This window comes from Fragaria vesca, linkage group LG3 (assembly GCF_000184155.1).
Source record: "Fragaria vesca subsp. vesca linkage group LG3, FraVesHawaii_1.0, whole genome shotgun sequence".
In the NCBI taxonomy this organism is placed as follows: Eukaryota; Viridiplantae; Streptophyta; class Magnoliopsida; order Rosales; family Rosaceae; genus Fragaria; species Fragaria vesca.
In genome coordinates this window covers 18606752-18620141 of record NC_020493.1, presented here as the reverse complement: position 1 = coordinate 18620141, position 13390 = coordinate 18606752, and the positions used below count along the sequence as shown (strand labels likewise).

The 13390-nt window shown below is 38.5% G+C and overlaps 3 protein-coding genes across 3 annotated transcripts; all 3 read right to left on the bottom strand.

The window, feature by feature from the left end:
• Positions 1–2033: 2033 nt before the first annotated feature.
• Positions 2034–2987, bottom strand: LOC101313876 (chitinase 2-like). The gene has a single exon (XM_004294591.1). It carries the CDS (start codon positions 2985–2987, stop codon positions 2034–2036), a length of 954 nt encoding a protein of 317 aa, XP_004294639.1.
• Positions 2988–3809: 822 nt separating this feature from the next.
• On the bottom strand, positions 3810–6290 carry LOC101313587 (laccase-17-like). The gene is made up of 6 exons (XM_004294590.1): positions 6180–6290; positions 5898–6049; positions 5488–5732; positions 5261–5389; positions 4062–5039; positions 3810–3940 (listed from the first exon to the last, which is right to left on the bottom strand). The coding sequence occupies exons 1-6, from the start codon at positions 6288–6290 to the stop codon at positions 3810–3812; spliced, it is 1746 nt and encodes a 581-aa protein (XP_004294638.1).
• Positions 6291–7265: 975 nt separating this feature from the next.
• Positions 7266–8114, bottom strand: LOC101307103 (chitinase 2-like). Its single transcript, XM_004295915.1, has one exon. The coding sequence runs from the start codon at positions 8112–8114 to the stop codon at positions 7266–7268; it is 849 nt and encodes a 282-aa protein (XP_004295963.1).
• Positions 8115–13390: the final 5276 nt, after the last annotated feature.

Genomic DNA, 13390 nt, shown 5'->3' with positions numbered 1-13390 from the left:
CACTACTGGTATACGACGAATTCAGTTATGTACATGGCCAAAATTTTCAGAAAAATATATTGCATTATAATTTATAAAGACACAAAAGGAAAAGGAAAAACAAAAAAGGAAAATAGTGGACGCAGAAAAAAAAAGAAAAAAAAGAGAGATTGTTTTAGGGTTTTAGGCCTAAAACCCCTCAAATAAAATTGTAAGGACTTTCAAGCTCCGCCTCCTCTATGAAATGAGAACCCTTTGAAACCTAAACCCCCCTCCACCTTTTCCTCCTAAAATCGCCTTAAACCCTAAAGTCGAACCATGAAGACGGTCCAAAGCCATGTCCTCTCCTCCGACCCAATCTCCCTCTCCAACGCCACCTCCTTCCTCTCCGCCTTCAACAAGTCCGTCTGCGGAGGCTTTGGCGCCGCCTCGCTCGCCGCGTCCCACGAGACCTGCTGGTTCGTCCGACGCGCCCTGGCCTCCTTCGAGGAGCTGGAGCAGCTCCACCACAAGCTCAAGGGGCCCAAGTCCAATCGCAATCGGAGGTCGGAGTCTCAAAACGACGACGTAGAGACCGCCGTTGGGGACAATCCGGCGCAGAGTTTCGTGTCGAGCCGGGACGTGAGCTCCATGCCCACAAGCCACCGTCATGATGACGTCATCGATCGGAAAGTCGCGGTTGGAGAAGAGAGTAAGGGCGGGAGTCGTAATTTGAAGGATGGAGGTGAAATTGCGGAGATTGATGATAAGAAGAAGAAGGAAAAGGAGGTGAAGGGTGCTATTGGTAATATTGGCGAAAACGGAGGCCGAATTGAGGAGGGAGATGGTGAGAGTAAGATGCGAAATGGAGAGGTAAAGAGGGAGAAGAAGAAGAAGAAAAAGAAGAAGGGGGACAATGTGGATGAAAGTGGGGGTGGAATTAAGGAGGAGGAGGATGGGGAAGGTAAAATGGGGAGCGAAGAGGCGAAGAAGGAAGAGAAGAAGGAGAGGAAGAGTGAGGTGTTGGAAAATGACGAGGTTGATGCTTTGGAGGAACAACAGGAGAAGAGAAAGAAGAGGAGGAAAAGCTGATAAGATAAAACAGTTGCATTTGAGTCTTGCAGAAAGATTTCAGAGGCCATGTTTGGCTCGACAGGTTCAGGGTAATTCTATGTAGGATAGATACTCTTTGCCCTATGTGATACAAAGGGGGATGTGTTTCTTTGTTATATTATTTATTGCGATGAAAATTTTGCCTGGTTTTGATTCCTAATGTAACTGTTATTTAGTGTTATTGCAACTTCTGCCAGATGTATCAATTGCAATGTTATAGTTGTGCACATGGAAACCTGGGAGGATGAATGTAATCAATGGAAAAAACTGTGTTTGGCTCACATTTTCTACAAATTTAAGAGTTATGCTGCTTCCTTAAACCAGTTTGTTATGATCTTTTGTCTTTTCGATTTATGTTGTGTTGTCCTTTGCTTCATGTTTGACATTCCTCTGCTTTTGGATATATGATTTAAGATTGAATTGGTGGAAGCCCTGTTTTTGCATATCTGCTATGACATATCATTATGCGCTTTTATTGCATGAGTTAGTGGTGCTACAATAAAATGAAGTTGTGGAGATGCAGATAGTTGAACATGTCTCACAGTGTTTTCCAAAGGCTCATACTCATTGGAGTTTGAATAGTTAGTGTTTACCAAAAGACAATGGAACCCACTTATGTGCTTGAGAGGTCTACAAGGTATGATACTTTCTCATTAGTGCTTCCATTTTCATTTCTTTAACCAAATTCTCTCTACCAACTTTGTTTGGTTGGAATTCTATGGTGTTTGTTTGGTTAGTTTTTGAATATTTCATTTCCATTCTTACCTTCATACTAGCTCATTAAATTGAAACAAAAAAGAAAGGCACTCCAAACAAATCATTAGTTCAAAACTGAATACTTAAAAGCCAGAGAATTCTGCTTTGTTTAAGGTGAAAGGTTTACCAGTGTAAAGGGTCTGAGCTTTTTTATTTTTTTCATTAAAGAATACAATAAGAGCAGATAAAAAAAAAAGATAAAAAAATTAGCTAGCAAGAAATCTTTGTGATTGATTCTCATGATGAAAAGAAGCCTTCTTGGAGTCGTCTGCGGACCAAATAAAAATGCCATGAAGCTTTCCCTGACTTTTAAGCCTAGCACAAGCCTCAAAGAACCCATTTTTAGGAGACAAACCCCCACTATTGTCTGTTCCAATGCTCACTAGAATCTTGCCACCTTTGTAATTTGAGCTCTGGGTCTCAAAATATTTCATAAACTGAGTTACTGTTGTGCCCTTACTATAGGCATAAAACTGAAAGTTAACATAGTCAATGAGGTGCCCATACTTCCTCCACAATGCCAAGTAATATGGTTGCACGGAATCATCTTCATATGGTGCAATTGATGTGAAGGACACAACATTATTTTGTTTAAGGTGGAATAATAGTCGCCCAATGCATTCAGCAAATGTATTGGGATCTGTCTGGAAGTGTTCACAGTCGATATCAATTCCGTCCAACTCGTATTCTTTCGTTATCTGAACTATTGAAGCAATAGCATTTCTGACCCAAGAATTGATTGATGTAGGACTGAAGTATGCATACTGGTTACCTTTTACAGTATCTCCTCCAAGACTCAGAGCAACTTTAGCATTTGGATGACTAGCCTTAATAGCGGAAACATGAGAGGGGCTGAGATTCTTTGTGTCCCAGAACACGTTAAAGTTGCCATTGGTGGGTTTTGGATGGGAAGATGTTGTGAAGTTATTGGTGCAGTTAGGATGGGAAGATGTTGTGTAGTCAATTGCAAAGGAGAGGATGAAGTGAAACTCGACTCGGGAATCTATTGGTACATCTGTGAATCTGACACCGTTGTCCTCAGCTCCTATGTATTCCCTGAAGAGTTTTGAGTATGCTGGGGCTGCTTGGGCTGTTGACAGTGTCGTGAAGAACAATGTCATTAGAAGGAAAAGAAACAGCTGTAGCCTGGTTGAGTTCATGGCTAATAAAAGGAGGAAAATTGGATTTCTGTGATGTGTACTGAGATGCAGCTGTACAAACTCTTGGAAGCGGCTTTATACAAGTGAGGTACAGTTGGAATATTGGTTATGTACAAGAAATTTGTTTTGGAGTTTGGTGTCTCTTCTTTATTGAAGCATCATGCCGTTCATTTGCAAACCAGATGCATTTGATTCCCCGTCCAGTGTGTGACCAGGGAAATTATGATTCTGGCGCAGATGGCACCAATCATTAGATGCATAATCACTCATTTCTGAGGTAAATTTTTATTCACTTTACCATTTGGAACCACGACTATTGTCTTATGATCTCTACTGTTATACTTTTACTCTTGTGTGTAGTATTATGTATGTACACCCTTTTTGTCTTTCCTTGTTTTATAAGTTCAGAGGAAAACAACAATGGTATATTGATAGGGTTTAGGCTAATCGGCGGCAATGGCAGAAAGCATAGAGGTGTTTTTATGTTTGTTCTCTAAATGGTTTCTTTATTGGACTATAAAATTTGGCCTTTGTGCAGATAAGCCCCTGCTAGTTGAACCATTAGCTATAAAGAAATTAGTCAAATTACCTTGTAAGCAAGAAATTAAAAGAACGGCAGTAATCTGAATGTGACATTATTGTTGTGAGCCCTCTTACATCAAGAAATGTTACAAATGAATATTATTGTCATGGGTTCAGCATGATAGATTCTGAAACATCAATCATGCCAAAGAATAAAACCAATGGATTACAAAATTCTTGGGGAAATGTTGTGATCAGAGTCGGAGGTAAGATATAGAAGTGAGTGTAGTTAAACATCTATCAACATTTGGGAAGATCAAGCGGGGGAGGAAGCAACTTTTGATTGGGAAGCTTTCCGTCCAAGACAAGCCAAGCCATCCTCAATCCCCAGCTAGTATGGATCTCAAGGTGGCAATGCATAAACCATACACCTAATTCAGTGGTGATTAAATTCGTTAGCAACACTACCATACAGAAGTTATGTTAGAACATAGTTGATCATCTAGATTGAAGATAAAAAATGTAACGTATAAGATTGTTTGGTAGACTCACCTGGATTGTCTGCTAGAAACCGAATAGCCACCCACCCGCCGGAGGGCACACCCACGGTGTTTCTCTCGACAGGGTCGATCAGATTGAACTTCTTAGGGTCCTTATTTTGGTCGTAGTTGCCAAAACCTTGACCAACAACAAAGAAATTAAAGCCATGAAGATGAAGAGGGTGACTTTCAGCACCAAGAATACTAGTGTCCTGCAACACCAACTCCACACTAGTGTTAAAGGGAAGCACCATTAGCTTTGTACCATTGCTGACATTAGTATTGTTCAGCTGTGCACCAGTGTAATTAAATGGAATTAGAGGACTGATAGGAAAATAAGGGGAATAAACCCCGTTGGATTGGCCAAAGAAGTGGGATTGGAGTAGGGCAGTGTTTGGCATAGTGAAAGAAATGTTGTTGATTGAAGCAGCAAACATGGTTACATTAGGTCCCTGACAAGTCTGGTTGTTGTGCTTCTGCTGGCTACATGGGTTGGTTCCAAGCCCTATTGTGAAGAACAAACGCTTGTCAACTTTCTGTGGAACATTAGCTGGGAACTGGGGAGTGTTCAAGCTACGGAGTTTGTTGGAGAATTTTGTCGCAAACGATGTGTCATTTAGAACCGGGAGAATCGGTTTGTGGAGTGGAAGTTTCTTCATTGGAAGGGTTGAATGAAGTGCAGTTGATTCATATTCTAAAATGCCAGCAACAGTGGAGTTGTCAAAGGTGCCTAGACCAGTCACATACGGCCTTGCAGTCATGAAAAATGTGGCGTTTGGGTGGCTGGGTTTGGTTTTGAGAAGAACATTAATGGTTTGTCCGGGGGCAATGAGAATGGTGTTGGTGTCAAAAGGTTTGACGTAAACTGCATCAGCTTCCACCACTTTGAGGGTGTGGTTTGCAATGCTGAAGAAGAGCTCGTCGTTCAGTGCTGCGTTGATTATGCGCAACATGTATGTCTTTCCAGCTTGAACCTTCAGCTTGAAAGTGTCTGCATAATCCAAATAGACAACATTATCAACATGTGTGATGAAGGATCAAATTACATTTGCTAAATTTGTTTTACCGACTGATATGGTAACATTTAATGTTTTTGACACACTTTACACCTCATCTAGTTTCAACAAAATGCATCATTTGAACTTTGAACATTTAATGTTTTTGACGAGTCTAGCAGTTTTCTTATGCACATGTTTTGGGAAACATTTGTACCTTTAGCAGAGCAGTTATACAAAGGCCCTGGGAGTCCATTGATTGTGTAAGCATCAGAAACATTTGGCCCTCCACCGGTTTGCAAGGCCTGCTTTATGACTGCTTCAGTATCTGCATTCCACCATTCTCCTGTAGTTTCAAGCATTTCAACAGGTTTTGTAATTAGCTATTTATACTCGCTTATTTCTCATAATAAAATTGATTTGTGCTTGTAGTTATTAACTTACCAAAGATGATGGGAACTTCCTTATAGGGTTTGGTAAATGGATAAGGAACACCACGTTTAGGAATAATGATTAGGGGGCCATAGATTGTTGATCTTAACCATGAAATGTGAGCATGCCACCAAAGAGTGCCTCTTTGGCCTACAATGGTGAAATTGTACACATAACTGTTGCCAGTTTGTATAGGGCATTGGGTGATGTATGCAGGCCCATCAGCCCACCCAGTTTGTAGCTGTCGAATCCCATGCCTGCCGATTGTTAACAGTTAAGTGAGTTAACACTCCATTTGTTAGATGCATGTGTGATTGATGATACTGCATATGCATGACTACACTATGTATGAGTTATCGGGTGTGGGATATTCATGTAAGCGTTTTCTTAATAGTATATATAGGTTATCATATATTCATTACCAATGGATGGAGATGTTGCTTTGGACATGGTTGACAACTTTGATGAGGAGGCGATCGCCCTCCCTAGCAACAATCCGAGGCCCGGGAAATTGACCGTTTATGGTTACAATGCTCTTCGTGTGGCACAACCTTTTCACATTTTGCAGTTGAACCTATGAAGTCGACCATTCCAAAATGTTAAATGAAGACAATGGTGAACCAGCAGTGCAAATGGAAGTTGTATATAGGTGACAGAAGACGTATATACAAGTAGAAATATCATAGATATGCAAATGCACGTACATCAAAGGTGTAGTGTCTTGTAATGCTTGCAAGAGCTAGCTGAGGAATGAGACCCAATGTGATGCAACAGAGAACAAAGAGCCTAACAAGTGAAAAAAGAGCGACACCCATTTTACTTGATCTCTCCCTTTGTTCTTCTTGCAGAGAAGTGAGAGAGATATGAGCTATGATGCTGCTCGAGTTCAAGTGTGTGTTGAAAATGATGATGTTGGGTCGTGTTTATATAGGGTTGAGGAAAGAGCAAGTTTGGTCGATAGGTAGTCATAGAAGTTTGAAGTAGCTTACAGGGGAGAAACATAGCAGGCAGAAGATAGAACAATTCAGATGAGGTAGTTTATTAATCAGGATGCATTTGTTTGAACAACTTTAGAGTGGTGTCGAAGACAATCAATTTCTGCTGACCTCCCGGCCTTTCCTCTTAAGTCCAACCTCTGCCAAGTATCACCACGTCTCCATGTAACTCTTCGAACTCTAAATACAGAATTGGAGATAATGATTGTGACTTGCATATTTCCAGGCTTTATTAGCACCACCATGCCAACAACTATCTGCATGCTGTCAAGTTCTTAGATAATGAATATGAATCATTTTATTAGCTAGGACCAGGGTCTGTACGTCCCTGTCAACAGTGTAGGTGCAACAAGTTGTATAGTGTTTAAAACTCGTCAAATTTTAGTACGTTCTAGAGTGAAGTTCCAAGGGATTATATAGAGGGCTATTCCATTAGTATTGTCTTTTCTTTTTCACATTTTAAGAGATCGGATGTGAGCAAGGACATATCTATCAATCTATGTAAGAGGCTACTTGAATTTGACCTGATCGGTTTGGCGTAATCAAATTAATCATGGAAGATAGACCAAAGTAGTTGAGTTCTAAGTTTTTATTTTTTGTTTTTTTTAATTTTATTGAAGTTGAGTTCTAAGTTTGTAATAGTGTGATACTTTCTTCGGATTACTTTAGCACGGTTAATTTAGTCAGACCATTATATACTCCTTGATGTAAGTTTCTCAAATCAAGTTATGAATGAAATCTTCATTGATAAAACTGAAAATAGTACACAAAACAGTTAAAATGAAAACATCTTAGCTAGCTAGCAAGTAAGCTTTGTGATCGCTTCTCATAACGAAAGTGAGCCTTCATGGAGTCGTCTGCAGACCAAATAAAAATACCATTAAGCTTGCCCTGACTTTTAAGCGTAGCACAAGCGTCAAAGAACCCATGTTCAGGTGACAAACCCCCACTTTGGTCTGTTCCAAAGCTCACTAGGACCTTGCCCCCTTTGTAATTTGAGCTCTGAGTCCCAAAATATTTCATGAACTGAGTAACAGTTGTGCCCTTATCATAGGCATAGAACTGAAAGTTAACATAGTCAATGAGATGCCCATACTTTCTCCACAATGCTAAGTAATATGGTTGCACAGCATCATCGTCATATGGTGCTATTGATGTGAAGGACACAACTTTGTTTTGTTTCAGGTAGAAAAATAGTCGCCCAATGCATTCAGCAAAGGTGTTAGGATCTGTGTTGAAATGTTCGTAGTCGATATCGATTCCATCCAACTTGTATTCTTTTGTGATCTTTACTATGGAAGAGATGGCATTTCTGACCCAAGAGTTGATTGATATAGGAGTGAAGTTTGCAGAAACACCAGCTACGGTATCTCCTCCAAGACTCAGACCTACTTTAACATTTCGATGACGGGCCTTAATGGCTGAAACATGAGAAGGGCTGAGATTATCTGTGTCCCAGAACGCATTGAAGATGCCATTGGTGGGTTTAGGACGGGAAGATGTTGTGTAGTCAATGCCAAAGGAAAGAAGGAAGTGAAACTCGACTCCGGGATCAATTGGTACATCAGAGAATGTGATACCGACGCCCTCGGCTCCTATGTATTCCCTGAAGAGCTTCGAGTTCGCTGCTACGGCTAGTGACATTGTTGTGAAGAACAATGTCATATGGAGGAAAAGAAACAGCTGCAGCCAGCTGGTTGAGTTCATGGCTTTTCAAAGTAGGACTAGTGGATTTCTGTCTGTATTTCTGAGATGCAGCTGTGAAAATTTAAGGGAGGATTTATAGAAGTGAGGTAGGGTTTGAATATATTGATTATTTACAACGGTTTTGTTGTGGAGCTGGTGTCTCTTCTAATTTGAAGCATCATGTTGTTCATTTGCACACCAGATTCATATGATTCCCCGTCTAAGGGAATCTATATTCTTCACAGATGGCACCAACCACTAGATGCATAATCCTTTTGTTTTTGTATACTTAGGAAATGCAACTGGTTTCTTTGTTTTTTCTTATTCAACAGTGTTTAGAGTGTTTTATTGAGGGACTATATTGGATATCGCATTCTGTAGTCTTTGCCTCTTTGGTTGTTTGTACTTTATAATTATGTACGGTACATATTCGTTACGCAGCAGTTGATTATCTATTTGACTCGAATATGCATATCTGCTACTGCTCAATTATTTGAGGGCTCCATAGTATATATGGAAGCACTTGCTCAGCTCTCTAGCTTGTAGAACGACTTATTCTTGATTCTCTAATTGGCATCATCAGCACGTACGTTATGCAGAAAACAATCTTTCTTCATTCTTTTTTATAGAAGCATGCATACAAAGCACGAAGCGAAACAAGGGGCAAGCTAGCAGCTAGGAGAAGCTCGATCGAATTTTAGCCTGGAATGTGACCGAATGTCTAGCTTTCTATGATCCTGCACTGTTACATCTTGCTAGCTCTTTAGTAATTTTACCCACTGCAACCTAGCATAGTGCATTCTAAGTTGAAGAAAATACATGTGCATGCAGCTGCAGTTATAAGACATCAGGATCATCAAAGAAAAAAGAAAAGATTATTAAGGATGAAGAAGCAGCTGCTAGGACTAAACCCAAGGTAATGTGGATTTTAAGTTACAAAATCACCACTCATCGTTAGATAGGAAATTGTTATAATCCGTAGTTTATTCAATCATCGTTAGATAAGCTTAGATAGATTAATTTCATAGATTTAGATAGATTAATGTATTCAGTACTAGGTATCCTACACATAAAGCCTGGTTGAATAGTGCATTGTATGGTCAGCCACAACATCGTCATGGTGTGTTTTGCGATGGTGGATTATATGGTGTTGTTTTGAGGGAGCTACTTCCTTGGGTTGAGGGTTTCCATAGGGTGTGTACATTGAAATTTGTTTGGCATCAGTGTCTCAGGCATCAAACCTCCGATTTAGCACTCCTCACGACCTTACGTTTGTTGGCGGCGATGGCGACGACAATGATAACAAGCATGGATGGAGGATGTGATAGATTTGTTTGTTTTGTTACATTTTTATTTTCGGTTGTAGGGCATCCGGCCTATAGATTAATGAATTGTGGTTTCCTTTCACTCTTTCTAGCTTGATCGAGTTGGAGGTCCATGCTCTTTGTTTGTTATAGTTTCTGCCTCACGTTTGCAAGCTTTGTAACCTTGATTAATGAATTTATTCATTTCTCACAAAAAAATAAAAAAGGCCGGTTGAAAACCAAGTACTCGCCATATGTAGAGGTAGAGGTTGAGGTGGTAGTGCCAAGCAGATGCGGCTTTTCAAGCATTAGCCTTCACGACAATGCCATTGGTTGCGCATGTTGATGTACGGGCGGCACCTTCCCTCCTTAGCATACAAGAAGTTTTGAGAACAACGTACTCTTGCTTTCCATTCGACGCCAAGCTCACCAGGGTGGGGTATATCCTCACCACAACACAGACAAATTATGTCAACAAAATGGCCAACTGTTGCACCCACTGGAGGTTCAATCTGGTACAGGCATGCCGAAGACCAGTGGTCTTTCGACAAACAAACATGACAATACCGGTCATCAGGGTGGAAAGCCCTAAATGTTCCACTGTTAAGTCTTGCTTCTTTTAGCCATTTCTTGAACTCTCTATTAAAAATGAAAAAAAAAAAGTTAGCAGTGACCACATGTTTCTAATGGAGAAATTTTAAATACACACCCCTAATCTCTTAATACACACCTTTATTATTTTATGTTTCTATTAAGATTTTATAGGTAAGTTAAATGACCAAAACAAACATCTCTTATTAAAAAAAAATCGCGCTAGAAGTATTATTTTTAACATTTTCTACCCTAAAATCGTTGAAAGTACGTCTTCTCCTATAACCCCAACTCTTCTCCACAATTCATTTGGGTTGTCTTTTTTCTTCTTTTTTTATTTTATTTTATTTTATTTTTTTTCTGTATCAGCTTTAGTTTGATCTTGCATATCATATTCTCAAGTACTGCATCTTTATCATGATATGTTTTATCGAATAACTAGATATCTATGTTTAATAGCTATTGTACTTCTACACTTCTACTAACTTGTGAATTTTGAAAACTTGTATTGATGATTTAGAGTTGGGATATAACAATAATCATTTGATTATAAATTGAACAATGATAATAAAAAAATTCTAACAAAAATTAGACTAAATAATATGTAAAAAGAGGTCCCAAATAGTAAATATAGATTAATTATATTAAATAATAAAATATTTCATAAATTAAATGTATTTTAAGCAGTTTGGGATGTGTAATACTGAAATGAAAAACTTGATATGTGAGGTGTGTATTAAGATATTAAGAGTGTATATTTAAAATTTCTCGTTTCTAATGTAGGTCTTATGTATTAAACAATTGAATTCTCAATTATAGCTATTTAGACCTTACGAAAAAATCCTCAAATGATACATGAACTATTATGGATTGCAACTTTTGGTACCTAAACTTATATAGAGTACAAAAGTCGTCATCAACCAAAGGAGAAAGAGAGAGCACAAAGAAAGGAAAGGGACCGTTGGACTTGCCCACCAAGTGGGAGATTAAAAGTCAATTGCGATTGGGCCTTACTGGGTTGACAAGGGTAACTTTGTGGCAGCAAAATCTGTGGTTCTCCCATACCTCAACTCAACTATCATGGTGAGGCCACATCTTGCCGGGAAGGATTACATTTAGCCGCACAACAAGGTTGGAGGAAAATTGAGCTGGAGAGTGACTCAATGATAATGGTTGCTGCTCTAAACAAAGCTGGTGAGTCCATCTCTGAAGTTAGTCAAAGTATTGAAGATTGCGTTTCTTTGATGCAAATGTTTGATTATTGTTCAATTCGACTCTCACTCGTTGTGTACGGGCTCACGCCTTATTTCGACCGAAATCTAAGGGTCCTCTGCAGACCTGGATTGAAACTCTACCTCGCCCTTGGATAAATACATTGTATACGTACGCATCTCCCCAGTAATATTTCTGTTTGGTATTTGTGATCTAAGGATAGCAACATCACCCTGGATTGAAACATCATCGCTACGCCAGTGTTCGATGCTAGATAAGTGTCAGCACACTTTTCACCTTGAATGCCTCCTCAAGTGTTTTGCTAAGTCCAACCGGTGTCCCATCCGCCGTAGAAGTACTAAAGATAGGTTGCAAGTTCCGTTGAGATTGTAATCAAACCCATGTTCATTAGTGATTGATTATTAATCCATATCATCATCAATTTGTTGTAGCCAAATCTTGTTCATTTCATGTTGCTTGATCACATATTGTAGAGTCCTGGATTCCATATTGATTGATTGTTGGAGCTAATGTCTGCAACAGATGTAAGCGTGATGTTAGTTCGTACATCTAATCAGGGGCGTAGGGAAGGGAGGGTCAAGGGGTTCAGCTGACCTCCCTCACATTTTTTATTAGGTCATATTGTTATCTAATTTGTTAGTTGAAATATGATGTTGGTACTATTTTGACAATTCTAACTAATTAAAGAAAAATTCGGCATATAAAATATTAATTACAACAATCAATTTGGACAGAGGAGTGTTCAACTCCTCACGTGTGTTTGTTACGTGTGGTTCTCTTATTTTTTTGTTAATATAGGTTTCTAATCCGAATCAATGATTGATAGCATCTCCCTTTAATATTACAATTAAAACATATTCCTAGTTTTTTTTTTGTCTTTTTAATTAATATGTTTTCCTAATCAATCAATTATTGTGATTGATTTCTCGTGCACCTCTATATAAACATTTTTAGTCGCTTCTTTATGTATTTCTTTTTGTTATCCTTTAATAAATTTTTCCCTGTCGTCGACAACCTTCATAATTAAAAACTTGCAATTATGGATGTTTTAATTTTATTTGAAAAGTATCGTAAGAGAAAAGCAGCAGAATAATCGACACCATCTGAAGCTCCTCCAAAATTTCAAAAATATGAGCAATCGTCGAGGACAATTATAATTGCTTTAAGAAGATTTGTTATTTTATTTAGCTTTTGTTTTCAAAGTATTCTAATGATTTATAAGTTTTTATATTATTCAATAAAAATTATATTTTTATTTTGTGTGACATTATTGTTTAAACTCTTGACCCTTCTACTTGTGGTTTCTGGCTACGCCACTGCATCTAATAATGAATAATAAGATCATTACTTGAACACATTGTAATAGCAGATGTTCTTGATATAATGTTCCTTTCCTTGAAATTAAGGGCATTAATATTACATTACACCCTCAGAAATTTTAGAGCTAGCTAATAAGTAATAACTAAGCAAATCTGTAATGCACGGGGAAGTGATAGAGAGAAATGATGCTGCTCCAGAGTCCAAATCAAGTGTGTGTTGAAAACGACGATTTGGCTATTATGTTTCTATATTTATAAAGGTAAGGAAAGAGTATGATGGATTAGATACAAGAGTTTCAGGTGCAATATGTTCAATAAGGTTTTTGTTTTATAGAAAGGTATTTTATTAATCAGCAGGAAGGTTGCAAATGTTAGAACAACTTTAGAGCGGTGTCGAAGAATGATCATTTTCTGTTGACCTCCCAACCCGTGGTTTCAAGCACTACCACAATAGCAAAGGACACTCATCATATGTGAGCAATAGAGGTGTTGCAATCTATAAAATTCATATATATGTGGCAATTTTCACTTATACTCTATTAATACCCTCATTTGCCACACTTATGGAAAAATACAACACCTTTATTGCCCACACATGATATGTGGCCTTTGCTCAATATTGTGGTAGTGAAGTCCAACCAGTTCGGCTCGACCAACCCAAACTTTGCCAAGTATTTTCACGTACATTTTGTACTCTTAAGATGATTTTGCACGTTTTCCAGCTTCTGCAACATGCCAACCACCAAGTCCATATATATATATATATATATATATATATATATATATA

Bases quoted from the DNA above. Each gene is read 5' to 3' on its own strand.
- LOC101313876 (XM_004294591.1), bottom strand. From the start codon at position 2,987: ATGAACTCAACCAGGCTACAGCTGTTTCTTTTCCTTCTAATGACATTG.
- LOC101307103 (XM_004295915.1), bottom strand. From the start codon at position 8,114: ATGTCACTAGCCGTAGCAGCGAACTCGAAGCTCTTCAGGGAATACATA.
- LOC101313587 (XM_004294590.1), bottom strand. From the start codon at position 6,290: ATGGGTGTCGCTCTTTTTTCACTTGTTAGGCTCTTTGTTCTCTGTTGC. The intron at 6,050-6,179 runs GTACGTGCATTT...TCGACTTCATAG, and splicing joins CAAGACACTACACCTTTGAT to GTTCAACTGCAAAATGTGAA. The intron at 3,941-4,061 runs GTGAGTCTACCA...CCACTGAATTAG, and splicing joins GTTTCTAGCAGACAATCCAG to GTGTATGGTTTATGCATTGC.